Raw genomic sequence first — 26,021 nt, forward strand, 5'->3', positions numbered from 1 at the left:
TGGTGGGTTTTTTCCCCATGCTTGAATTACCTGGAGTAGCAGTATAAACTCACTTAATCCTTAGATGTGGAAATAGCTTGGAATTTCCTTCAAAGTAATTTGAAAACAGTCCAGTATTTTCCTAAATGAAGTCACAATGCACTGTAACTGTTCTGGAAAGAGAATAAGTAATCAGGAAATACAGTATAAAATCAAGCAGCACTCCTAGTGAAAGAAGCAGCAAATTTAGGTAAAAGTAAATATTACAGCTGTGTTGGCTCAGCTTTTATTTTCAAGGATACCGCCTTTGTTCAAGTTGTATAGGAAACAAATGAGTGCTTTTTTTATACTGATGTGGTATTAAATGATGAAGGGCCTGAAATGTCTTGGTCTTGAGCCACTCATGAGATGTTTATGAGACTACTAGAATTTTAAAGATTATAATCCTCTGCATGATAGGCTGTGCCTGGATCTTTCTCTATTATTTTACATTAGAACCTATCTGAATATTATTATTCACTAAGTTTCAGTCACTGTTAGTCCAGCTTCTACTACTTTCCTGGTACTGTGTTTGCTTGGCTGTCTTTCCCATCAATCTCAGTGAGGACCACTTGAGGGATAAAGCATTAATCTAAAGCATTAATCAGGGACAGAGAGTAAGAGCTGGAGCAGGGAAGAAAACCGAGCATTTGGGTGTTTCCTCCATTACTTCCACTTTGGAATGCTGATAAGGAGACCAAAAGGTAAGTTTGGAGCCTAGGAGAGATAAAGGAGAAGCAAAAGCAGATTGATTCTGCTTTTTGAGCTGCAACTTGTGTTTTTGCTCAGTATCCTACCCTTGCTCTGGCATATGTGTGCAAGTCTGTGCTGCATGTGATCTTCAGGATGCAGCATGGCAGACAAACCTAACTTTTCTGGTGGTATAGGAAGGCCAGTGCCACGGACGTGCTGTTTATTCAGTTCTCTACCATGCAACAACTTCAAATGGTGTTGAAGCAAGCAAGTAAAACCAAAAAGAGCCTGACACACTATGGCATAAGGTGCTGGGGGATTTGTCAAGTGCAAACCTAGAGGCATTTATTGTCTAACAATTGGGATACAGCTGCAGTGTGGATCAGAGAGTACAACAGGCTCTGTCTGGGGACTTTACTCTGCAAGGTAGCACACATCAACTGCAGTTATCAGAACTGAATGGCCTTCAGCGTTTTCTTTCCTTCCAAGCTGGCTGCTTTGCCATCATCTCAATTTCCTGGTAGAAAAGTTTCAATACAATAAAAAAGATTATATATATGTATGTATATATAATTATTTTTTTTTCACTGAAAAGTAAATTTTAGCCAACTCTTTTCTCCATCTGACCACATTTATCTCCAGAGCATCTGCCAACTTTATTTTGCAGCGTAATAGAAGTCCCACAAATTCCCTGTTTGTTCTCAGAGAGATTAAATAGCTATTATAACAGATTTCTTCCATCTATTAGTTCAGGGCTTCTCACCAGACATCAGAGATACTGTAGACTGGGAATAACTAGTCATCTGATGTTAATTATTGAAATACAAGGCATGGTAAGGCAAGACTAACCCCAAAAGATACACAACTAATTTGCCTTTTATCTTGAAAGTGACATAAATGACATACCATTCATTTCTTCTGACGTATGTTTTAGAAGCTTGAAGATCACAAAAACTTTTTCTCTTCCACGTTTCAGGATCTTCATATTGTATTTATCACAATATATGTTCATGTCATTTTATCTGAACTGATACAGATTGTTGGGGATAGCTATTGTCAAATTTCTGTCTTTTATCATTGATGGTGATGTAATATGCCAAGAGCTGATCTGAGCAATTTTGCATTCCAAGAATATTTCAGGCTTGGGAACAATGCTGTTAAAGCTAGCACCTTTTGTCAGGTAAAGCACTGGACTGCTTCCAAGGTTTCTTATCTCATTCTGGCGTTTGCTTGCTAAATGACGTTGGCCACATTGCTTCACTTTTCCATGCCTGTTTCCATGCCTGTTGCCTGTAAAAGATGGACAGTTGTATTTCGATGGATTTGTGAAGTACTTTGAGTTAGCCTGCTTGTGACCTTTCCTAACAAAAGTATCCCAGGTGGAAATTTGAGTTAGTCCTAGTTCCCCTTACAGTATAATGTGTACCAGGCAATCGTGTGAGAACTCTACAAGTAGCTGTCACAACTCAAACAAAGTGGCTCTTAGAAGCCTGATGTGTGCTTTCAGCATCTCACATTACTGTGGGCATGCTGGATACTGAATTCATCTACCAGTGACTCAGCTGAAGTTTTGGCTTAGCAACATACATCAGTTCATCCACTGGCACCACAAACATAAAGCTAAATTTAAAGTTATTTGGAGAGCAGAGGTCTCAAATGGGATACAGCATGCCTAGTAAACCTGTTCTCACATGCAGCATACAACAACTGATGCTCTCTAACAAAATGGAAGTTTCAAACAAGCTCATTAAAGGCTGATTAATCCTCAGTGAAAAATCACTGCCTAATTCCCTTTTAGAATTGTTGTTATAGCCTCAAATGCATTCTGTCTGGAAAGTTCAGATAGACAATAGAATGATTGAAGTTAAATAATAGGTTATGAACTAAAATAAGACATCCTTAATGTTACAGTGGTTATAACAGGAAGTTGTGCAATTCCATGTGGAATTGTACAGTGGATTACAGCAATTGGAGCTTGGAAAGACCATAACCTTTCTGTCTTTTCTTGCTAATTTTAGATTTGATCTACAAAATAGAGCTTGCTGGAGGACTGGGAGCCATCCTTCTTCTGCTTATTTTGCTTGTGACCATCTATAAGTGCTACAACATAGAGTTAATGCTGTTCTACAGACAGAACTTTGGAGGAGACGAAGCAGCAGACGGTAAGGAGTTGCTCAGGAAATTTGTGATGTATACAGTAGAAATATTTCAGATGTGCAATGTGATGAAATTTCTAGTTGAAGTTCAAACTACTAAGCACCCAACAGTGTAAATCTCTATCACTTTCTCGCTAAGCCTGCTTAAATCAATGAGTCTGTTCACTGAAGTGTCACTGGTCCATTCCATAAGAAGAGTAGAAGAATTCTTCAGGCATGTATTATAGAGGTTTGAATTTCATTTTTGAATTGATTGCTCAGGAAAACTCTCAGTTTGCACATCCCAATGCCCAGCATCTCTTCTTTTGAGATCCATACTGTATGTTGACAGTAAATTCACCAGGTATCTTCCACTAAACATTTCTATTAAATTGTTGCCAGCCTGTTAACTAACTCTAGGAGTTGGTGAGAGTCAACTGTTAGTGTGGTTAACTAGTTCCCTCTGTAAATTGAGAATATGAAAATTAATGGAAATACACAACTGCACAGCTTGCCTGAAGAGTATGTTTAAGAATAGTATGGAGTGTTTTGTAGTAATTCCCTCCCCCCCCTTCCCTGTCAGTAGGCATGTGGTTTGTTTAATGCCTAATGCTACAGCTGTTTTTTGAATTGAAGCTTTAATTCCTCTGAATATAGAACATTCGCTGCTCCTATGAAGCTTGAATAAGCATTGGTGAATTCAGTCCAAGTGCTTTAAATCACATCAGCGTATTCTTTATGTATATAATATGCACATTGATTGTATATTAATTATGTATTAAAACAGTATCTGCTGAAGACCTCAGGTATAGCAATCAAGTAAAGCTAGTTCTCATAGCCTACTACAACTCTTACAGGTCACGTAGGCAGTCTGTAATGGTATCTTCAGAAACAATAACATACTTGAAAAAGGAGCAGGGATCACATTACCCCCATTGTGCAAAAACAATGTGCATTTGCACAGGCCTGTTGCTTTCTGCAGCTAGCATCACCATTATCAAAGTAATGGAGTTTTCTGCTAAGCACTGAGTAGATAAGCTGTGAAAAAGTTTGGCCAACAATGAAATCCATAGGAGTATTGGAGAATGGGTGGAATGACATCCAAGGGATTATAGAATGCGGAATGATAAATAGCAGGAACAGAGGTCAGGAAACTTCCTTTCTCAATCTTTGTGTGAGTGGGAAAACCTAAAATTGTTGCTTTTTTCATACTATACAATGCAGGGAAATTTTTATATAGATTCAGAGGAGAAAGGGAAGAGTAAGATTATACAGTTGTAGAGGTAACTTGTATCTAATACCTTGGGATTACACCAGCATGATTTCCCTGTTTGACAACCAAAAATGACCCAAAACAGTAACTTTCCTCCAGAACACTTTCATACCATTTGGTCCTTTTTTCCAATGTGAAGCTGCTACATTATTATTAATGTAGCTTGTTTTCGTTCTGTTACTTTTTAATTTATGAAACATTGCTATTTTCTAGTTGTTTGGACCAATCCCTTCATACTTAGAGGATTCTGTGTCCATGTTAGTTCTGAAATTGTTCTCTTGCTTTTCGAGTACATCATTTTAGAACTTTGCAGCCATGTGTCTGATTCTGATCCCGCAGTATGAAAGATGAAGGCAGAATGATACTAAGTCAAAGCGTATACAAGGGTGTTTCATTCTACTTCTTTTCACTATTGGCTAAACCTACAGAGGTTCTGTGAGCTGCATAGGTGCAATTTGCAGGACCATATCCCACTTATACGTGTATTTCTTTAAAACCACAGATATGGAACCTAACAGATTTTCTTTATCCTATTTCTAAAAATACCCACGAAGGCTATGCTGGATGCATTTATTTCCTGTGTTGTACGTAGCTTTGTTTTTAGACAAAACATTCTGGCAATAGTGAAGACTAAGGGAAATCATTTAGAAAACAGCCCCAACAGCACTGCTTCCAAAGCACACAGAACAAGCAGTGGGCGAGCATAGGTCATCCTGCTAACATCCTGTGTATGAGGCTTGTGAAGCGGGAACCAAGGCTGCAGAGATATAACATAAGCATATGGGCTTGCAGGAGGCCCAGGGGAGCTTCTTTTGCTTGTTTGCATTGTGGATAGAAGAGACTGGAGGGAGAGCTACTACATGGCTGGAAGGAGCAGGACTCAGCTCGAGGTCTGCATGCGCACCATTTGCAGTCCATACCTTCCTGTCTTTGTGTGCAGAGCTTCCATGCTGTTATGTAACCAAGCACATCAGTGCTCCAGGATTTGCTTTGCTGCTTTGCAGAGCTTTCATATGTTTTCAGGGATGTTTGCCCCCTGTATCTTGTGGTCGCTGGCTTCTCTTATGAGTTTTCAAGAAGTTTCATTATGGACAGGATAGCGCGTTTTGGACAGGCCTCCAAAGCTGACTGGCCTTTATTTGTTTGCTGTTTGTTCTTCTGTCATCTTTCCTTCACAAATTACTACTTTTGTAAGCTGTTGATTTCAGAGAAATATCAGCAGGCCAGGTGAACCTCCTCACAGACATACAGCCATTCACATGCATAGTCTGTAGCTCTGACCCACGTGAGTCTGGCTTTGTGTCAACGATTATAAGAAAGAACCATCACTTTGAAGTCATCAGATGTTTTGCATTATTATTAGCTATATTTTCTTTTTGTTGGAAAATATGGATGAGCTTTAACTGTTTTCATTATCTTTCATGTGCACAATTCTTTACAGATAATTGGTGCTCACGAGTCCATTTGTTCAGTTTTGTCCTCACAACATTAACTATTTGATTTTTCACTTTCTGTAAATAATGGCAGCTGTGCTCTTCCCCCAAGACTGACTTGTTCCAGGTTGATTTTTTCAATGCACTGTTTTCCATTACTGCAGAGGAATAAGAAAAGCAAATGTCGCTAAGACAGTCTGATCACAGCATGGATCCCAAGCTCAATAGTGATGCCACTTCTGTTCTCGGTACCCTTGGCCAAGCTCTCAGCTCTGTGTGTCAGATTCAGAGAGCTGAAGACTCCCCCAGTGCTCTGCAGGAGGAAGTAATTACGTTGTTCCTTCTAGCCAAACCTCTATGTTGCAGCCTTGCTATGCTTGCAAGGCATTGCCCAGGGTGCCTTCTGTCACCCACTGCCTGCCTCCGCCTTTTGATGAAGCAGCAAAGCTTTCTCTGCACCACAGAGATGCAGGTACCACAGTGCAGGAGCAATCCCTTCCTACTCCATGCTTGCTCCTGGAGTTATTCCTAGTTCTGATATTGTGAGCTGCATGTGTGTAAAACATCCAGGGTCAAGTAAAATTATATCAGCTTTAAAAACAGGAAAAAGAGATCTGAAACAATGCTTTAGGTTGTTAGTGCGTGGTGATGTTTTCTGCATAGTCAGTATTCACTTTAGTTGTGCATTTGTATTCTATGATCATTTCTAGGAACAATGCAATTTTCTAGAACTGCCGTGTGCTTTTTGTAGCGCTCTTGCAAAGAACAGGCTGAATGTGAGTTTGTTTCCTTACAGATAACAAGGAGTATGATGCGTATCTTTCATACACCAAAGTGGATCCTGATGCACTGGATTGTGATAATAATGAAGAGGAGCAGTTTGCACTAGAAATTCTGCCAGATGTTCTAGAAAAGCACTATGGATATAAGCTCTTCATTCCAGATAGGGATCTGATCCCTAGTGGAAGTAAGTATTTCTGACCTTTAAGTTTTAATTTACTTTCTGATGCATTACGCAGGCCTGGTCTGTGCAATGAGTGCTTGATATGGAAAACTTCTCTCTGTGAAGTGGTTGTAAGGAGTGGATAAGTCTCCCTGCTGCTACCAATTTGAACTCTAGGTTAGAGGCTGTTCCTGCACCACTGAAACCAGAGGGAGCTGTTATTGATTTCGGTGGAGGTAGAAGCTGGACCTTTCTACAGAGGAAGCTGCAGTGCTGCAAGCAATACTGTAATCTAAAATTTCTATCAGACTCAGTCAGCTAAAAATGCAACTCCCCAAAAAGATTTTGTAGTCTCTGTTTAGTCATTTTTTGCAGTAATTTCTTTTTTGTCTGTCTTCTTTCCCTTACTTTGAAGTCTCATAAATAGAGACATTAATTTTCCTGTCAATGCCATACGTGCAGTTTTTCATTAGTGTCTTGACCAAAACATTGCATTTCTGAGCAGAATTGCTATTGTGTAATACTGAATCTTCAGACAGCTGTGTACAGCCCTGCGACCTGATGCCATCTCCCACTCTGACAGAGCAATACAGTTATCCATTTCAAATCAGTTTCACTGCCATGTCTGAACATTCAGCGACATCCTTGGATGTCTGCATCAACACTTAATGCCTTCTTAGCTGTGTTTATAGCATCTCATCTTCCTGATTCATTTTTGGATAAATCAAAAGACTGTGAGTTGTATGCACTATGTTGATGAATACATAGTAGGTTTGCTTTAGTATCTAGTTATTTGAAATACTACCCCTCTGAAATATGGAAATACTACCCATCCCTTTCCTTATTTTATTGTTTTAACTAATTCTGTCTGAAAATCATTTCAGTGAAAAATGCTAAAAGAGAGTAGGTTCTTCTCTCTGCATGTACTACTGGATAGCAAATATGAACAAGAGAACAAAGCAGTGACAGTGCTGGAGCAGATGTCCCCAAACATGAAACCGCTAGAACACAACTGCGTTAGCAGCCTGCCTGCCAAAGGTTTGAAACTGCTGCCAAACCCCAGAGCTTGCCCTAGAAGTTGGAGCCTATTTCTTCTCTGTTTGAGGGAGCTGGAAACAGATTTCTGACTCCAGTTCCACTGGGAGAAGTCAGAGCCTGGTCTGCGGTCAAAGTCCCCCAGTAGGGGCTTGAACTGACCTTGTGCTTTTGTGGCTCTTAGGCTAGAGTTGCTTCCTCTGTTCCTTTTGCTCTGTGAGGAAAGTCACACCCTGCAAAGTATGAGTTTTACTCCATTAGTCTCCTGAAACAAAAGACAGGTTACAGAAAATGGAGACTTTTTATTTAAGGCAGTCCAAGCAAGTGGTACCGAATTATTAGATAATTAGGGAAAAAAATATGTCTTTTTGTGTTAAAAAAATCACAGAACTATAGTAAACGGTTGGTTTAAATCCAGCAACATAGCAGAGTTATACATTGCAGTTACACAAGTATATCAAGGAGTTTAAAACTGGACTTTTTTCAGTGACAAGTGACTGAATCATAGATTCATCTGAAATGAGGTTCTTCTTTCCAATTGCCAGATGAGCATGATATTGTATTTTTGCCTATTTTTGTCAGGCAGACACTCAGCAAATACTTGTCATCACTTTGGGTCTTCATTAAAACTCTCCTGAAAATGGAGGATACCTGAAAATGTCAATTCTCATTTATGAGCATTCACAGACTTAATACTTCTTTTTTCCTCTTGAACTCACTTCTCCAGTTCTATGAAAGGGCCTGATTCCAGCATATGAAGCTTCAAGGGTGCTTAATCAGGCATAATGACAATGCAGAATAAAATGTGGATCTGCAATGAGTGTGATTTGCATGCCTTGGCTTTGAAAAAGATGTGGGGATGACATTTTATTTTGAGAGGTGATGGGGAAAGATGGCAGAGTCAGACTCTGTTATTTGTAAGCTCTCTGTGTGCATGGGAGAAGTGGAACATGACCATTTCTGTGTTCTGCACAATGCTCACCAGTCTTACAAGGGCTTGGAATGTGTAGCGAAGAAATCCAGGCATCATGGGATGGCATTGACCTCCCAGAAATTTTAGAAGTGGACATAACTTATTCACATGCAACAAAATATGTGGCGCTTCAGGGCAGGTTTGTAGGGAATGAGGTTTTGATTATAGTTATCTTTTTTGATTTTAGGAAATATTTCTTCTCACATGCATTGCACTTCTATGTCTTTTGGTGTAAATGACTTTGTGTGATGTTATATTTCCTCACTCTCTGCCCTGGTACTTCCTTATGTACCTTTTCTGAAGACTTAAATGCATGATTCCATCAAACCATACGTGTTTTATAAGACGAGCTGTTTTGTATAATATCTGCAATGTTAAGGTGCTGCCACAGGAGGGTGTGCATTATTGGACTTGCTTCCTGGCAAGAAGCAGTACATTCAGCTGCTATTTGGATTTGAGAGCAAGCAACAAATAGATTTGTTAAATAGTGTTTCATTTATCTTTCTTGGACACTTCCCTGAACAAACTGAAAAGCTGACTTCAGAAAAATTCAGGGTCAAGCTTGATTATGTTTTTGCCAGCTGGTTCATCTCTGACCTCTGGGAAAAAGCCAATAGGTTCTGCATGCCCCTCTACAGATGAAGGAGAGATCAAATCCGAATGTGCCTGAGCAGGGATGCGCTCACCCATCAGAGAGCTCCTCTGCCAAAGAGGGACCCTGGCAGTGTCCTCACTGCATAGCTTAGCTTGGAACTTTGGCTCAGTGCTGAGGACTGTCTGTTTCAAGGTGCATATGGAGTAGCTTTTGCCAACCCAAGGACAAAGATGATGGCTGTGGAGGCTGAGGCTAACTCTTCACTCTTGGAAGTGCATCACATTTGCAGTAGGCATTTGCTTCTGTGTCCTACAAAGCTGGAATACAACTGCTATTCCTGCAGAGCTGTTTGGTCCTATCAGCAGAACTTCTGGGAAGGACACTGAGGGCCTCAGTGCTGCCCACCTTGCAATGGCCAAACAGGACCTTTGAAGTCACTCTTGGTGTTGTCTGAGAGAAAGGATCCAGCTCCTTTCTGTCTCACAAAGGATGATGTTTCTATGAAGAGAATGATATATTTGCACTCGGCTCTTCTAAAACTGGGTCTCCATCAGAGAAAGATACTTTTCTCCTGTAGTTTCTACAAATTATTTTAAACTCAGAAAGTAAAGAGGTCAAGACTGTGAATCTGTATTTTTAATTCCAGCAACACAAATCTATTAGAGCATCATCTAGTTGCTTTCTAAGCATACTTATATTTGATGTTGGCAGGATTGGAAACACACCATCAATTTGCTCCAGCTCAGTCCAGGGTATAGAGATCAGGCACTGGAAATGAAAATCCACTTTTAATGGAAAATGAGATGTTGGGTTTTCTTTTGTTGGTTGTTGGATTTTTTTTGTTTGTTTGGTTTTGTTTTGTTTTTGTGGTTTTTTTGTTGTTGTGTTGTTTGTTTGTTTTTTACCTGGTGATCCCGATTCTTCTGGATGAAGAAAACGCACATGGACAGTGTGCCTGGGGTTCCCAAGGAGCGTTCATTAGGCATGTGGCACCACTTATGTGGAATGGAAATAGAGTGCTCAGCACCACAAAGTCCTTTCACAAGTCCGTTGTTGTCTGCTTGTATTACAGTTAATGGCAAGCATGTAAAAATGAAATACAGAGGAATGGCAGTTAAAAGTGGAATAAATATGAACTCCCCACCCCTCTTTAGAATCGGCCAAGACATACTGGCCACACTGGTCTTCTGAAGGCCATCAGGGTGATCAGGAAGCTGGAACACACAGTGTAAGAGGAGATGCTGAAGGAGCTGTATTTCTTGAAGGAAAGACCAACAAAGATAAAACCAAGGGAGAATCTTATTGTTCTCTTTCTGATGGAACGCACAGAGAAGATGGAGCCAGGCTCTTCTCAGAGATGCACAGTTGTTAAATAAGAGATAAGTTGTAACAGTGAAAATTCCAATTAAATATTTGGAAATTTTTTCCTTGCCATGAGGGTGATCAGACACCAGAACAGTACCCAGAGTCACTGGAGAGAGAAGAAACCTCCATCCTTGGAGATCTTCAGAATTTTATTGGACAAGGAAGGCCATGAACAATCTTATCTGTTCCTGGATTGGACAGAGGATTGACCTGGAGATCCCCAGATCCCACTTCTGTCCTGTGAGATTCTACAAACTTTTGATTCTAAATATCCAGAAATTGGATTCCAACATCCATCACCATAGCAGTATCATCAAAATCACCAACTTCACCTCAGCCTGCAAGGAGACATTGCTGCTGCTATTCTTCTTTTCCTTGTCCTTAGCACTGAGAGGGTTGCGTGTCAAGCTGATCTGTGTTATTTGCTTCTTTGCACTGTACTCATGAGCCATCCCTTAGCTTATATGGGATTATGCTCTCTTTGGGGCAGGGCTGTCACTCTTACCTGTGTTTCAGCAGCACCAACTGCATTGCTGTTCTGGCCGGGGCTAACATAAACAACAAACATAAAATTTGTTTGAAATAGGAATGGCAAGGTTTAATTATTTTTGTTGTATTAAAGTAACCCAAGTTAGGGTTTGGGAAATATTCAGTCAAGAAGCTAGGCTTGAATTATTCTTCCATAAATAATTCTTACTCAGTTAATAGTCATGTTGCCAAATGCATGAACATAGGTTGTTTTCAGAGCACTAGGAACAAGCCAGCATGGTTGATGGTGCATACTCTTTGGTCTTTGTGGTGCTGCAGACTATCCTTGTTAAAAACATACATAAAACATGACATAATTGCTTTTCTTTTCCTTCTCTCTCAACTGCTTCTGAAGATCATCTGAGTCTAGTTGGTCAGACTTTTCTTTGTGTAAGCAACTCTGTGTCCATGGTGTTCATTTGTTTTCTTGATCTTGGACTGTTTGCATATTTGGTTGTCTGGGTTTACTTTCAGCCTGTGGTTAGTGTAGCTCATTCAAGATTCAGTAGGCAATTATGCATAATTACATTCTTGCAAGTTGGATGCATATCTTGGAATTCAGTGCTCCAAACTACAGATCAACATCACTACATGTTGAGTGTCCAGTGTGTGTGTATTTGCTGTCCAGTTGTTTACCTTCATTAATGAGGGTAATCATGCAAAAAAACATGATTGTTTATGGGTGTGAAATTTTGTGTTCATACTTCCTTGGACATCACACTATATGTGATGCAAATAAGTTACTGATACAGCTACCCAAGGTTTTTTTGGCCTGTGAGGAATGCTAACATTATGAAAACCAGTTTGGCAAAATATTGCAAAATGGTATTTTAAGGAAAGGAGGAAAAAAAATGGTTAGAAAAAGGTTTAAATGATTTAGGTGTTCTCCATTAAAATCAAGTAGGTTAATTCTGGTTCTGGTGTTTTATTCTTATATTAAAGTTTATGATAAAATATGATTTTGGGAAACGAAAGCTAATTATTCCATACTGATTTTTTGAAGATCTTTTTTTCTCTCTTCACAATGAAGTGTCATTGAAGTTGACGCTTCCTTTGACAAAAATGAAGTCTTAATGAGATGGGATTTACCTGGTGGGAGTATGTTTGTCTCGAGTCTTGCAGTTGATGGTGGTAGGTGATATGAATCCTGAAGTCCTTTCTTAACTTCTTCCTTAAAGTGAAACAGCCATTGCCTAACAATTACTTTTTATCTCGCTGGAAGGACAGAATCAACTCTTTTTCTCCATCCCACATTGCAATATAACTCAACCTACAGTTTTTGGAGCAGAGTCTAATTTGGAAGTGAAGGATGATTTAGCAACTCCACGATTTACACCATCAGTTTTGTCCCACTGAAGAAAATAAGGTGTGAATTCCCACAGAAAGACAAGAATCAGTCCTTTGCTTTTCCTTGCAGAAATGTTTGATGTACATGTTGGACATGCTGTAGAGTTTCCCCAGTGGAACCACATGTTCCAGAGAAGCTGTCACTTGACTTTAGTTGTAGTCTCAGGCTGAAGTTACTGAGGGTATACAATGATTCTGGGCCAGATGGCTGGAAAATGCATTTACTTTTCATCTTGGTTTCCATTTTTCTGTAATACAGTGTATTTCATCTTCATTGCACCAGTAGACCCCTGATCATTTGCTGTGTCTGTTATTGAACCCGCTGCAACTTGGACTTTGCAGGAGCACCTGGTGGCCATTTGGTTTCTATTCAGTTGTTTGTAGAAAGAGTTCTAAATTGTTTCAACATCCATCAAGTAAACTGGGCACACCTAAGCAGGGGAGAGGCACAGAGGGGAGAAGTGTCCACCTGTGAAAATAGGGAATTTTTCCTGTCATCTTCTCACCTAATTTCCTCTTCAACTAAAGCAAAGTCTGGTGAGTTTTTGATTGAAATGATGTAATGAATAATGGAGGGATTGTTTCCATTGAAATTGTTGCTGCTGGATATTTGAAGATACGAAAGGGAAGTGACTTTCTTTTTTTAATTGGTTGCATATAGGATATGCGTGGCTGTGCTTAGCTCTAACCTGGATATGTCGTACTGAATGGTATTTTGTCCTGCTGGGATCTGTCTTGTACATAGCAGTGTTCTGAGTTTTTTGGAGGAGGGGTAAATGTGTCTCAGGAAAGATGCATGATAGCATGTTGTTTTACTGTATCTTGCAGATTCAACCTCTAATGATGAAGCTTCCCACCTAAATTCTTTCTTTTTGGGAGCAGAAAGAAAGGAAGAAAATGAAGAGTCTGAGCTGTTGATACATTGGGATAATCTCTTTCCATTGTATTGAACATTTCTACCTTTCCTTAAGTTTTGTTTCACCAGTTCTGCTTATCATTTTCTTATTGTTGCTGATTCTCTCCCCTCTCCACTGCCTCTCCCGTGGATCTTAATGTTGGCATTTTTTCATTAATGAGTAACTATTTTACACAGAGCAATGTGGAGGTTTTCCTCATATAGTATTTTAAGAGGAAAAAAAAAAAAAAGACTCAAATAACTGTAAATGCTGCATGATTTCAGAGTCATAAAACGTTAACTAAAAGTCAGGATTGTCGCGTAGAGATTTGTAATGTATTTGTATGTCTTAAATTCTTGTCTGTCTGTGGGATGTTTAAAATTGCCTCTTTTTTTCCCGTTTGTGAAAGAAATTCTTCGTGCTGCTAAGTGGTGGAATAAAACATTAGTAAAGGCAGATTTGATGCTAACTATGCCTTCAGTCTCTAAGCTATTTTAGAATGTTCCTGTTGGCCTATTTTGTAGCTATTTGCTTTACTGGAAGTGGTGTGAATAAGCTTGCTGCGGTATGGTGCCTGAGACTATAAAAATGAGTCTTGCAGTAACAGATGTTGATTAATGATGTTATTTGTAATCATTGTTTCTGCTAGAGGGCAGTGTGTGTAAGAGAGGCCCTGCCCTGTGCTGAGTAAAGATCTGTTCTGTGCAGCTCTTGTGTCCAGGTCTTCATTTTTAACACATGCTTCTCTGTTGTCAAACAGCACATTCTGAGTAGCATGCTCAAGAGGGTCACATAGTTATAAAGAAAAAATAGTGGTTTTATCACGTCTCTAAGCTTGCAATCACAATGCTGTGCAACCAGCCAACACTTTCCTGATCTGAGTTGTTTGGTTTTTTTTAATTATCTTCATTTTTCTGGTATTGACCCAAAACCCTCAGAAATGTGGTGAAGTTTGGTCATTTGTACGGGTTTTGGATCAGGTCTGTAAGTAGATCTCTTTCCCATCCTGTTCCATGTCAGAAGAATACAATTGGCATCATTTGCTACCCTCCCTGGAGAAATAAAACTTTAGATCTAAACCCCAAGTCCAACTTCAAGAATATTTTGTAGGTCAGTAAGCTGACACCACGGAGCTGATGAGGGGGCTGGTATTTCTGTTTACACCGATCGTTCACAACTACTTGGTGCGCATGAATAAAAGAAGAATGCTATTATTTTCTTTGTCACTGATGTCTGAGCAAATAAACACATCGAATATGCTTAAATTTTCCTTTTGTTCCCATCACTTGTGAAGTTTCTGTTAATACCTTAGGGTACATAGAAGCACAGGTTTGCCAAATTAAAACAGACTGTTGGGCGACAAAGAAATGCTCTTTGTGTTTTTGTGGCCAGTACTCAAAGAAGAAAGAGCTACCTTGCTGCTTCTATGCAATAGCACAATTTCTGCATGTGTTCAGGGTTGATTTCTTTTTGAGCTCTTGCTAGTTACAGTTTCCACACCCCACTCCACAGCATCCTCATGTCCTTCCATCCGAAACACAAGAACTGCTTCCCAGAGTGTGCTTCCCTCAATGTGACTTTAATCATAACCAGTTTAATGTTAAAATTTACACGAGTATTACATTGATCTTGACCTAGAATATCTCAGTAAGTGAACTGTGTATTTTTAGTCACTAAAGCATCTACACAGTGAGGAGATTCTGGAAATGTCATTCTGTTGAGATGAGCAGAGAAAAACAGTTAAGGACTGAGGATGTTATTAAGGCATTTTCTCTTTGTATCCTATTAATAGAAGCGTGTTGTGATACACAATCCTATTTCTGTTGGAGTATATCGTGAAGTGCCCCTTGTCTTAAGTGGGGTGGATCAGTGAGCTGTAGGATTTTGCTAAACTTAATTGCAAGCCTGATGTTTTGATACAATAGTCGTCTTTATCCTTTACTCTTTCTCTCTTTCTATAATTTGTAGCCTACATTGAAGATCTCACAAGATGTGTTGAGCAAAGCAGAAGACTCATTATCGTGTTAACTCCAGACTATATTCTCAGGAGAGGATGGAGTATTTTTGAGATGGAAAACAGACTCCATAACATGCTAGTCAGTGGAGAAATCAAAGTTATTTTGATTGAGTGTACTGAATTAAAAGGGAAAGTGAATTATCATGAAGTGGAATCTTTAAAGCACACCATCAAACTTCTCTCAGTGGTCAAGTGGAAAGGACCAAAAAGCAGCAAACTGAATTCTAAATTTTGGAAGCGCCTAGTCTTTGAAATGCCAGGGAAGAAAAAGGAGGTGGTGTCTCGGCGTCAGGTCCTGGATTCCGCGGAGCAGGGCCTTTTTGGAGACCTCCAGACTGTACCCTCTCTTGCCGTCACAGGCACTTCTGCCACGTTGGTAGAATCGCGGGCTGACCTAACTGATTGCCATCAAGCAGATTCTGTGCAAATGAGACATTATTGCAGAGGATACGAATATGATGTGTCAGCAGCAACATTGCCAATAGCTTCCATAAGCAACCATCATACATACTGTAACATACCTTTGACACTACTAAACGGACAGCTACCTCTTAACAATACCATGAAGGATTCCCAGGAGTTTCACAGGAACAACCCATTGCTACCTTTATCAGCAAGGGAGCTTAGCTTCACCAGTGATATCTGGTAGTGAAGATCAGGACACTTTTGAGATGCTTCATGACTGCCATGAAGACACATTTTTAAAGAACTTTGCCCCAACCCCATGGGGCGTCAAATCATATTTGAAGCAGCGGCACACTTATTTGCTTTTCTACTTGAACTTTTTTGTTTACATTTACAAATTACTGACAAAGAGGGCATTCTTTTGTAAGTCGGCAATGTCCTTCCTGTCTTTTAATGTACAGCTTGATTGCTTCTTTAAAAAAGGGGGAGAGAAAAAGCACATCCCACCACTCTACGGTTAAGGATGGATAACAGTTTGCTGTATGTGATCTCCAGCATTCGTATCTATGTAATAGTATTTCAAATGCACTGAAGTTGTCGGGTTTTTCATATAAACTTCAGTATGGTTTGAAATTCCAGTATGATATCATGCTACAAAAATTATCTCCTGCACAGACCACGAGGGGTGAATCGTTCTCAATAGGAAGGAGGAGGAAGTCTTCCCGGTATCGTTCTCTCTCAGATGCATTTAAGCTGAAACAATGCAGATGAAGCTTTATCAATAAAGTGCATAGTAACACTTAATAAAGAATAAATCACCTGCTTGCATCAGCACCTCTTCGTTTGTTGAGACACGTTGCATTCCCAGTGGCTGCTTAGCAATGTGGTTTTGTTCAACAACTTCTTAAGGTATTGGAAGGTATTTAGCAGGATCTAAAACAATTTTTTTCTGTAGTTAATAGATTATTTCAGACTTATTTTTGCAGGGTTTTAATGACATTTTAAAAGAACTGATTTAAGTATAAATTTGTCTGTCAGTGAGTTCACTGATTCGAAATTTCTTAAGATCTCCTGAGCTGTTTTAAGATTTGTAGAAAGGCAGTGTAATTTTACATAGTATTTTTTGCCAAAATCAACAGTTAAAATTTCAAATTAACCTTTTTTTTTTTTTCTTTCCTGAAAACATCAGCAATAGAAAATCATTACCACAGCAATATTCAGAGATGAAGTGCTGAATTATCCAGGTTTACTACTAAACTGACTTCAAATGCAGTGATAATGACCTGAGGCAGTTCTCTCTCTATCTACCTGACAGTTTATGTGCTTTTAAAATATGTCTGAAGCAGGAATATTTTCACTCTGAGCAACTAGTGAAAAGTGATATTTTTAAGAAGCTGGTAAAGTCTTGCATTTCTTCCATTTCTTATATACACGATCCCATCAGTCAAATGAGGACACTCTCATTTATCTTCCACGGAAAGCACTGAGTCTGAGTTTTGTTCAGACAAGAATGTTTCATGAGGATTTCCAGACCCAGCTGATCACAGGTTCCAGGCAGACCATGAAGACAGCCGTACTCATGGAAAAAGCTCTAAATAACAAAGGCAGAAGCCTTTGACACAGCTTTAATGAAAACACAGTAGGAATGAGAGTTTTGTCTCAGTAAGATCTGCTGAAGCAAGTCCCCAAAAATGTTTTTAAGGCAAGCAATCTTGCCTGTATCTCAGTATGTTTTTTTGCATTGTCCTCTTTGATTGCATGGATAAAAGTTAGCACTCTGCACTCAGCTGCCTGTCATTCCATCAGCAAACAAGTTCAGTAGATCCTTAATGTTTATCAGTGTTTTCTAAATTGTGCCCTACAGTCAAAGTGAAAACAAACACTGACACAAGACTTAGAAGTATCCAGAATTGGCCTAGAGGCCATGAGAACGATCTTAAACATGCAATAATTCATAGAGGTTGACACTTTTCCATTGCTTCTTTCCCCAGTGCTTTATTCTGTGCCCTCTTACATAAGTTATTATCTGTAAACTTCTCCTTAGGTTCTGAAGAATACGGTTCTCTTGTTGCTTTTTCCAGTATTGTCATTATGCGTTTGACACTAACACCGCAACGGTTCTCTAGGAAAGATATGAATTTATTACACAGTATAGGACTATAAACTTGCTCTTTTGTGAAGTTCAGAACATATAGATAGGTGTTTAATATACTTATTTTTCTACCGAGAAAGTGATTTTACCTCCATTATAAATATCTGTATTTCAACCTCCTCCCAGAAATCTATGAAATTTGCACTGTTTTATAAGTGTTACGGACTGTGTTTACACTGGCTGTGTCCTTTAATGCAAAATGTAATTTTGAAAAAGAAAAAAAAAAAAACAGTAAAGCAAACCCTGCATGAAGAGAGCTGCGTATGTTTAAATGAAAAGCTGTACTTTTCATCATTTCCCTTTCCACTTTACTTCAGAATCCGGTTAACTCACATAGAATGCTGAGTGAGATTTCAAACCTGCTAGTTCTGTATTAAGCATGCAAAGTGAAAAAAAAAAAAAAAAGAAAAAAAGAAAAATCCACATGCAGATTGGTCTGCTTCTTTTACTTACAATGATTAGATATGGGTAGCAAATTCATTTACTTGATGGCTTACTCTTAGAGCAGTAGCTATTCAAAAGCAAAATGCAGTCATGTTTGTATTGAAGTAACATGAAAAGAACAGTTTTTCTGTCATTTTGCAAAGCACACTGTGTGTCTGTGTATCGATATATTTTAGTTATAGATGACAAGTCACAATCTGCTTTAAGATTTCAGAGTGTGTATTGAGTACGATGACAATATATACATAAATCAGAACTGCCTGTACCCCTCTGCTTTCAGTGCGGGGAAGAGACTTGAGCTCAGGAGGCCTCTGTTGTCTCAGCTTCATGTAGCACTGCCAGAGATCAAACATCACTACAGGTAGTGATGAAGAGGCTGGAAAAAACCCTGCCAAGCAGTGAAGTGCATGTTTCAGTGGGACCTGGGTGGTACAGAGGCCAGGGGTCTGTCCCACTGTGTGTCCATGAGCATCGTGCTGCGGCTGCCTTGCAGCTGGATCAGGGCCAGGGATGCCAAAACAATTTGCTCGTTCCTACAAACTTCATTAGCTGAAATAGAAGGGCATTCTGCTTTCCTGTGTCTCACTAAAGCCTCATACTTATTCAGCTGGAGATCTGGGGATGAAGCCAGGGCTCTCCTTTGGCAGTGCTTGTGGCTGCATCCTGCTCACATGGCTGTGCAGCCCCTGCCACCCACAGCCTGTAGACCTCTATGGCAGCCTGTGGGACAGCCAGGCAAGTGCAGAAGCAGTAAAGATTCTTCCTGCAGCCATGCACAGCTTCTGATCTGGGGCACGTTCATTTCAAGTGCTTTGGTTATCATATTTCTTTGGTTACTTACCTACCTTTGTGTGTGATGTGCTTCGGAAGCAATTATGGTTTGAAGGTTGTATATAGAAATCAGATAGAAATTGAAAACCTATTCAGACTACAGATTTTATACTCCTAAAGAACATTCAGAGAGAAGGCAGGGTAATTTTGATGTTAGTAACAAGGGAGAGTGAAGATTGGCAGTCGTGGAGGGGGGTGCAGGAATAGGACTGACTGCTGAGCCAATGTTCTAATAATCCATTCTCTAGACACTGAATGAGAAAGCTGTATTAACATATTGCCATCTTCTGTCTGCAAAGCCTGCTGCAAAAACCCTCCAGTCTAACAGAAACAGTTCCACCAAATGCAGTAGACCCAGAGCAAGGCTATAAAGCCAAGCTGTACTTTTACCATGTTCAGGGGAATAAAGACCAAAGGGCCAGAGAGAAGTCAAGAGACTAATAAGCATTTGTTTATTTACTCTGTCTCAAATGAAGCTTATTTTTGTCCATGTTTGCTGCGGATGTGCTCCAGCACTGTCCAGCCTTGGGAAAGGAATTTAGTTCATTTCTTTGTTATAAACAAGATAAGGACATGCGAATAAATAACAGATACTTTTAGAATGAAACCCGTGTGGTTCTTAAGGACTTGTACTCCACTCTCAGTAGCTTCTTTTGATTCAGCAGACTTAATTCATGCAAATTCATAAGGACATACTTAAATTCCCCTTTATTTGGTGAGAAATACTTTACTGTGTGGGGCTTTGAAGGCTGGTTCATAGACCGGCACCTGAAATAATGGTATTTAAGCACTTCTAGAATTATACCCTTATGAAGATCCTTACAGCAGCTTGTCTGATTTTGGTTCCTGAATAGATTTAAGTGCTGTGGCAGAGTGGCTGGCAAGTCTTCCCATCCTGGGTACAGGACAGGCAGCCCTTGGTGCTCACCAGCTTGGTAGTGACATTGCCCTGGAAGCTCAGTGGCAGTTGGGAGCAATGTCTCTTGTGTCCTGCTGGGGCATCTGGGGGCTTTCTGGTGATGAGCAGTGCAATCTGCAGGAAGCCTCATCCTCCATGCAGCATTTTGTGCATCTTGTCCCATTTCAAGGTTCATGCTTGGGCTGCAGAGTGACTGGAAGATAAAGAGAGCACAGAGCGTGAAGAAGGGAGAGGAATAAAAGAGTGGTCACAGAGTCCAAATGTTTTGCAGGCAGAAATGCCAATTCAGCACAGCGCAATGACAACCCTTGCATTAACACTTCATGTTTGTCCACTATTCAGTGGTCACCGGGCAAAGTTCCCCTTGAACAATACCATTTTTTGCCAGCTCGCTTGCTTCAGAACTCTTGATTTGATCCTTTTAAAATTAAACTGTCATTTCCCGTCAGACAGCAAATTTTCTTGGTGTATTCCACACATACACACACACAAAAACCCCTTCTGTTTTCTGTGTGCGGAAATTCCCCACAAAGTAGAAATCTGTGCTTCCTGCTGCTCCTGTGGCTTTGGAGCTCACACGCGATGCCAACGCTGCTGTTCAGTCACCTCTGGTAAGCAGCATACGGGGCACAGGTTGTGTTGTGCCATGGCTCCTATGGCTGGGAAGTCTGTACTGCAAATATATTAAAGTACCGTGCCCCACGTCTTGAAAGTATTTAAGGTTTTTAAACTTCATAAGTAATAGTGACTGAAACTGTTCCTTTCTGGCCCCAGTGAGCACAGCATGTGTTAAAAACATGGGATTTTGAAATATGCTGTATGCTAAAGGAGGAAATAAAAATCTGAAAATGGATCGTGATGGCATGTCACGTCTGGGGAAACACAAAAGAACAATGTTGATTCACACTTTCTTGTTGCTGAAATGTACTTTGCTTCCCCAAAGAAATGGCATGATGTGTTTGGGGTGGTGAGCGGGGGACAGCTTTGCATTGCTTACATTGCTTACCACAGAAAGACATTTGATCATTTCAGTGCTGCCGGAGAAATACAGAGGTTAATAAGGCTGCTCCAGAGAGGTATACAACACGGTCTGAAGGAAAGAACTATGAAGTAAAAGTTCCTGAGCTTTGCCAGGGTTTTTGTCATTTAAATCTAAACCAGCAGCACTGCCAATAGAAGCAAAACATGACCTGTCAGCATTTTTGCTTCATTACAATATCATTGTTCAGCTATAGGCCAAGCAGAAAAACAAATAAATAATAAAAGTACACTTTGTCAAGCTGAGCCAGACTCTCATGGTAGGTATTCTATAAACACACCCTGTAATTCATTTTGATAGAGTGTAATTGGCTTTGCAAGGTTTTAAGAGCTTTCTCTTCAGAACAAACACAAAAAGAAAACAATGTATTTTTGATTAGATGAGTTTTGCTATTTCTTTCAATTCCGTAAAATAATTCCTTTTTACAAAGCAGTGGGTGATAAATATTTTCCTGTCTGCAGGTGGGTTGCTGAAGTGTGAGCAACAACAGCTACCACTGAATCCATTAGAGCTAATGGGCCAGCAGGACTGCACCTGAGTTCATTGGGGTAGCCACTGTGCTTACGCATGACAGGATGGGCTCAGGTGTTTTGCTGGCTGATGACTAGAGAACAACACACCTCTAAAGACTGCTATAGAGAGGGATTTGCAAAGTCCCTGGCAGCCTCTTTTAGTGAAGCAATGTAGGCAAGGCAGAGTGGAAATGAGAGTTGTCAGAGGAAGAACCGTGCTTCTCATTTCTATTTAAACTCAAATTATTTGAGATTCTGATCATGGCTCTGGGATTTATGTGGAGGAGAGCACTAATGATTCTCATGCTGGTAGTGTCAGGGGCTTTGTCTTTACTACCAAGACATTTTCCTGAGAAATCCAGACCCTGACGTAGACCTACACTTAATATAAATTTGCCTCTTATGAGAGAACTCGAGAAGTCGTAATGAGATGTGAAGAAGCTTTTAAAGTACAATGTACTCTGATCAGAATGTGTATATGGCTTAAAGGTAACTTCTGCCAGCACATAGGAGGGAGCATTTAATACCTACTCCCCAGATAACATTAGAGTCTGAATTCCTTGTAGACTGTGCAGAGAAAATTAGCGTCTACTCCACAAATAATAACAACTTTTAAAGTCCTTAACAGCTCCTTGATTAAAAGATATCAAAGGCTTTATGATCATAAATCAATCTAACACCTAACTGGGCTAGGGAAATCTTTTCATCCTCTCTTTAGCAAATGACAAACAGGGTCAAGGATCCATTTAGCCTAAGATCCTACCAAAAGCCATAGGCAGAGGTGGGGTCATGCCCCATCAACCAGTCGCAAGATAGCAGCAGATAACATTCCCTGGACTAGATGGAATTGCCCCAGCCTGGTTCTGTGGCCACATCTTCTCTCAACCAACAGAAAGAAAACAGATTATTCCAGTCTGCATGAATAGCTTCCAAATGTCCTGTACGTGGGTTGCACATTTTGGAGAACACAGAAGGGATCTCCTGGAGCTGACTGGGACACTTCCTTTGGGATCAGCAGCTTGCTACAAAGAGATGACAAGACAGAAGCTAATCACTGGCAACAAAGTGGTTTTGCAAGGACATGGGCTGACAAGAAGATGAGATGACAGGAAAACTCTGTTGTAACAAATTATTGGCAAAAAGAGATGGTGGGGAAAAAATGGAACTGACAGATAATTTATACCTAACAACCAGCCTGTAACCCAGCTCAGAGCTGTGGCTCCTCACTGCCAATCTCAGGGAAAATCTGAACAAAGTTCAGACTTTATTGCTGACACCCATCAACATAATGAACAGAGTCAGCATCTGTCATATGGTAGTGCCAGCCTGAGAGCCCGCTTCAGTCCAGGGCCGGAAGTTTTCAGTCACCCTTCTGAACAATTTCTCCTTACATAATGCTTACACCTGCACAGGTATGGCTGTGTCTGGGCCCACAGCAGCACTTCACTTTCAAATGGTAGGTGTGCTTGGAACGGTCACTGGTGGGAATGGAGAGGACTAAAATTTCAATGGTAGCTGCAGTGGTGCAGAGTTCTGTTAGTTCTGTGTCCAGGCCTGGGGCCCTCAACACAAGAAAGACATGGAGCTCTTGGAGCAGGTCCAGTGGAGGGTCACTAAGATGATCAGAGGGCTGCAGCACCTCTCCTATGAAGACAGGTTGAGGGAACTGGGCTTGTTAAGCTTGGAGGTGGGAGACTCCTTCACTGGGAGCAGGAGAGGGCATGTGTCTGCAGGGCAGCAGAGGAACTCTGTGACCACAAGTGCCAGGACTGGGCAGTGTTGCTTCCAGGCAGCAGAACGGTGGCAGCCCATGACAAGGACTTCTCTTGCAAAATACAGCAGTGCAACCTTTGAGCTGCTGATCATTTTTCCGTTTTGGCAGCCAAGCAAATGTTGCAAGAGAGTAATTCTCATCCATTGTACCCCGAGGGTTAACAAGCATGTAAGAGAAGAGTTCCAGATTTGGAGCTGGCAGCCTCTACTTCTCCTTTAATATGCAGAGGGCTCTGCTGAGTCTCAGGGATGGTGGGAGTTGCCTTTTCTTTCTTTCTTTTTGTTTTTTTTTTGGAGGGTGGAGGTGAGGTCACAGGAATTGTCAGAGGAGCATATGGAACAATTACAGTAAAAGCACAGAAGACTCTTGGAGAAACTTCCTGATTTTAGAAGCCTGCTTCTTGTTATTTTACAGTAAGACTGTAAAGCACGATCTGTCCCCAGGAGAGCCCAAGGAAGGAGCTGTGGTTTGGGTGGGCCGCAGCAGAAGCCAAGATAGGTGTGGGTAGGATGGGATGAAGCCATATGTCCCCGTGGAATGCCAGCGCTTGCTTCAGGCTGCACCATGTGATGGCTGCTTCTGGTGTGGCAGTGCTGGGTCTGGGGTAGCTTCCAGTGCATGGGCCTGGGCCTCTCCCTTGGCTGCCTTTTCTCTTTGCTCAGCAAGAGGTGAGTGCAAGCTCTAAGACTGAACTGCACTGACGGCAAAGATGTGACATCAAAATTAGTCTAAAGCATCCCCAGGAAACCTCCTCAAGACTATTTTAATATTTAAGCTTCTTAAATAGCAGTCACAAATGGTGATGTGGAAGGCATTTTTCCACAAATCAATTGAGGCAAGCCAAGCTCAGGTGAACAGCCACACATCACAGCAGAGCTCACTGTAACAATTGCAAATTACATTTTATAGCATTTGGCTAATCCAGGGACATAATTCCAGGTAAGGTGCTAGTGAAGCCCCCAGTCAGGCAAAGACTGTAATGACACTGAGGTCAGGTGTGAGATGAACCCTGTGCGCTTTGCATACAGAACAGCAGAGATTTGGCGCACTAGCAGTGTGCTTTGTGGGAACACAGCAAAACCTTTTCAATTTTGCTCTTTTCCCCACAGGCTGGAGGAAGTGACTAACTGCTGAGCAGGCAGGCAAGGCCTTGGTGAGAGATGGCAGGTACGTATTGGAATGTAAAAGTGTCCTGGTGCTGTGTCTGGTCTTGGTGCTGTTAGTCAGGCATAAGTCACAGCACTACATCTAAGATCGACTTCCCCAGAGAAATCAAAGGCTGCTAATTGAGAGGGAGGTACCGGTGGGAATTTTTTACGCTAAGACGTAAAAAATAAAGGTCTCCTGCTGAGATATCCATTTTGGGAGATGAATGATAATTTGCCAGAACAGGACAGCTGAAATTAATGATGATATTCTGCTGTAATTTGTACTACTCTACAGCCAGATTCGAGGCAATGCAGCCCCTGGGGATCTGTACCCAATTCCTCTGAATAAGGATTTTCCCACTAATCTGAGCAGCTTAAAAGATGGCACTTTCACCAAGCGTCTGGCTTCTGGTCCAACAGCTTCTACTGAGGACAAAAAAATACCTGCACTCTACAGGTCTTGTACCCATGCTAGTTCTTACCCAGTGGTTTTAATTTGCTGTCCAAAGAAGAAAACCAAGTGTCCCACCTGGATTTCACATCAAGAAGGTATTTAGTACTTTTCAAGCCTATCAAAAGGGCCCAGAGCTGCACCTAAGTTCACGGAAGTGACAGCGTAATGGCCAGCACCTTCCTGAATCCAGCTGCAAGCAGGTTCCAGCCTAAGTGAAATTCAGGTGCCTCTCTGCTAAGCAGTGTCCTTGCAGTAGGTCTCAGCACCTGGCTCCAACCCACCCCTGGCACCTCCAGCGTCACAGCTGCAAAGTGAGGAGGGATGACAGAAAATGCTCTCAAAAGGTTAAAAAGAAAAATGCAACAGAAATGCTGGCCAAGTCAGGATCAGGCTTGGAAACTCTCTCATTCTCAGTTTGAGCTTGGACATGTGGAAAAAATAATAGTCATGAAAAGACTTGCAGGCCCTCCCAATCTTGATGAAGAATAAACAATGCAAAGGGACACAGCAAGGGGGGGGAGAGAAAAAAAGAAAAAATATAAATGATGATTATCCTTCCTGTATTTGCAATGTGGAAATTAGGACAGGGTAGCAGACAATTTAATGCCAGCATATGCACTGAAAAAGTGGAGGAGGCCTCAGGGGGGATTAAATATGGCTGAAGAAACAGCTAGCATCAGTATGGGAGAGTCATCAAATGAGCCAAAAGGAGAGAAGCAAGTGGGAATACAAGCATGGGCCTCTGCTTCTGTTCACAGAAACACGACCAACACCAGCCCACAGAACACAGCAAATGGGGTAAGGCATGTGTGGGCAAGGAGAATGATTGATCTCCACAGGGTAGCACAAGACAAGAGGACAAGAACAAAAGGGTTCAATATGACAGAGTTTAACTGCAAGTTAGTTAGGGTTTCTTCTGCTTTTAAAGAGAAAAAATAAAATAAAATAAAATAAAATAAAATAAAATAAAATAAAATAAAATAAAATAAAATAAAATAAAATAAATAAAAGCACCTACAGCTGGGGTGCTTTAGAACCAACAGAGCAGAAAGCTCTGGAGGAAGGGTGATGGACCACAGCAGAGGGCATTGC

The 26,021-nt window shown here is 40.8% G+C and overlaps 1 protein-coding gene across 5 annotated transcripts in view; it reads left to right on the forward strand.

Annotated features, from left to right (window-relative positions):
- The window catches only part of IL1RAPL2 (interleukin 1 receptor accessory protein like 2), a 298,053-nt gene extending 272,426 nt beyond the window's left edge, over nt 1-25,627 (forward strand). For 2 of the 5 annotated variants that reach the window (XM_015860827.3, XM_015860828.3), the window contains exons 9-11: nt 2,730-2,873; nt 6,349-6,519; nt 15,203-18,049. In XM_015860827.3, the coding sequence (XP_015716313.2) occupies nt 2,730-2,873; nt 6,349-6,519; nt 15,203-15,900 (1,013 nt within the window). In that variant the 3' untranslated portion in view covers nt 15,901-18,049. Of the gene's footprint in view, nt 1-2,729; nt 2,874-6,348; nt 6,520-13,166; nt 13,942-15,202; nt 18,050-24,436; nt 24,495-24,770 lie in introns of those variants that run through there. The other 3 variants (XM_032444394.2, XM_085546370.1, XM_032444395.2) reach the window with 2 other exon arrangements.
- The last annotated feature ends 394 nt before the right edge of the window (nt 25,628-26,021 follow it).

The sequence above is a fragment of the Coturnix japonica genome, chromosome 4 (assembly GCF_054131305.1).
Source record: "Coturnix japonica strain WE chromosome 4, WE-NBRP24, whole genome shotgun sequence".
Classification (NCBI taxonomy): domain Eukaryota; kingdom Metazoa; phylum Chordata; class Aves; order Galliformes; family Phasianidae; genus Coturnix; species Coturnix japonica.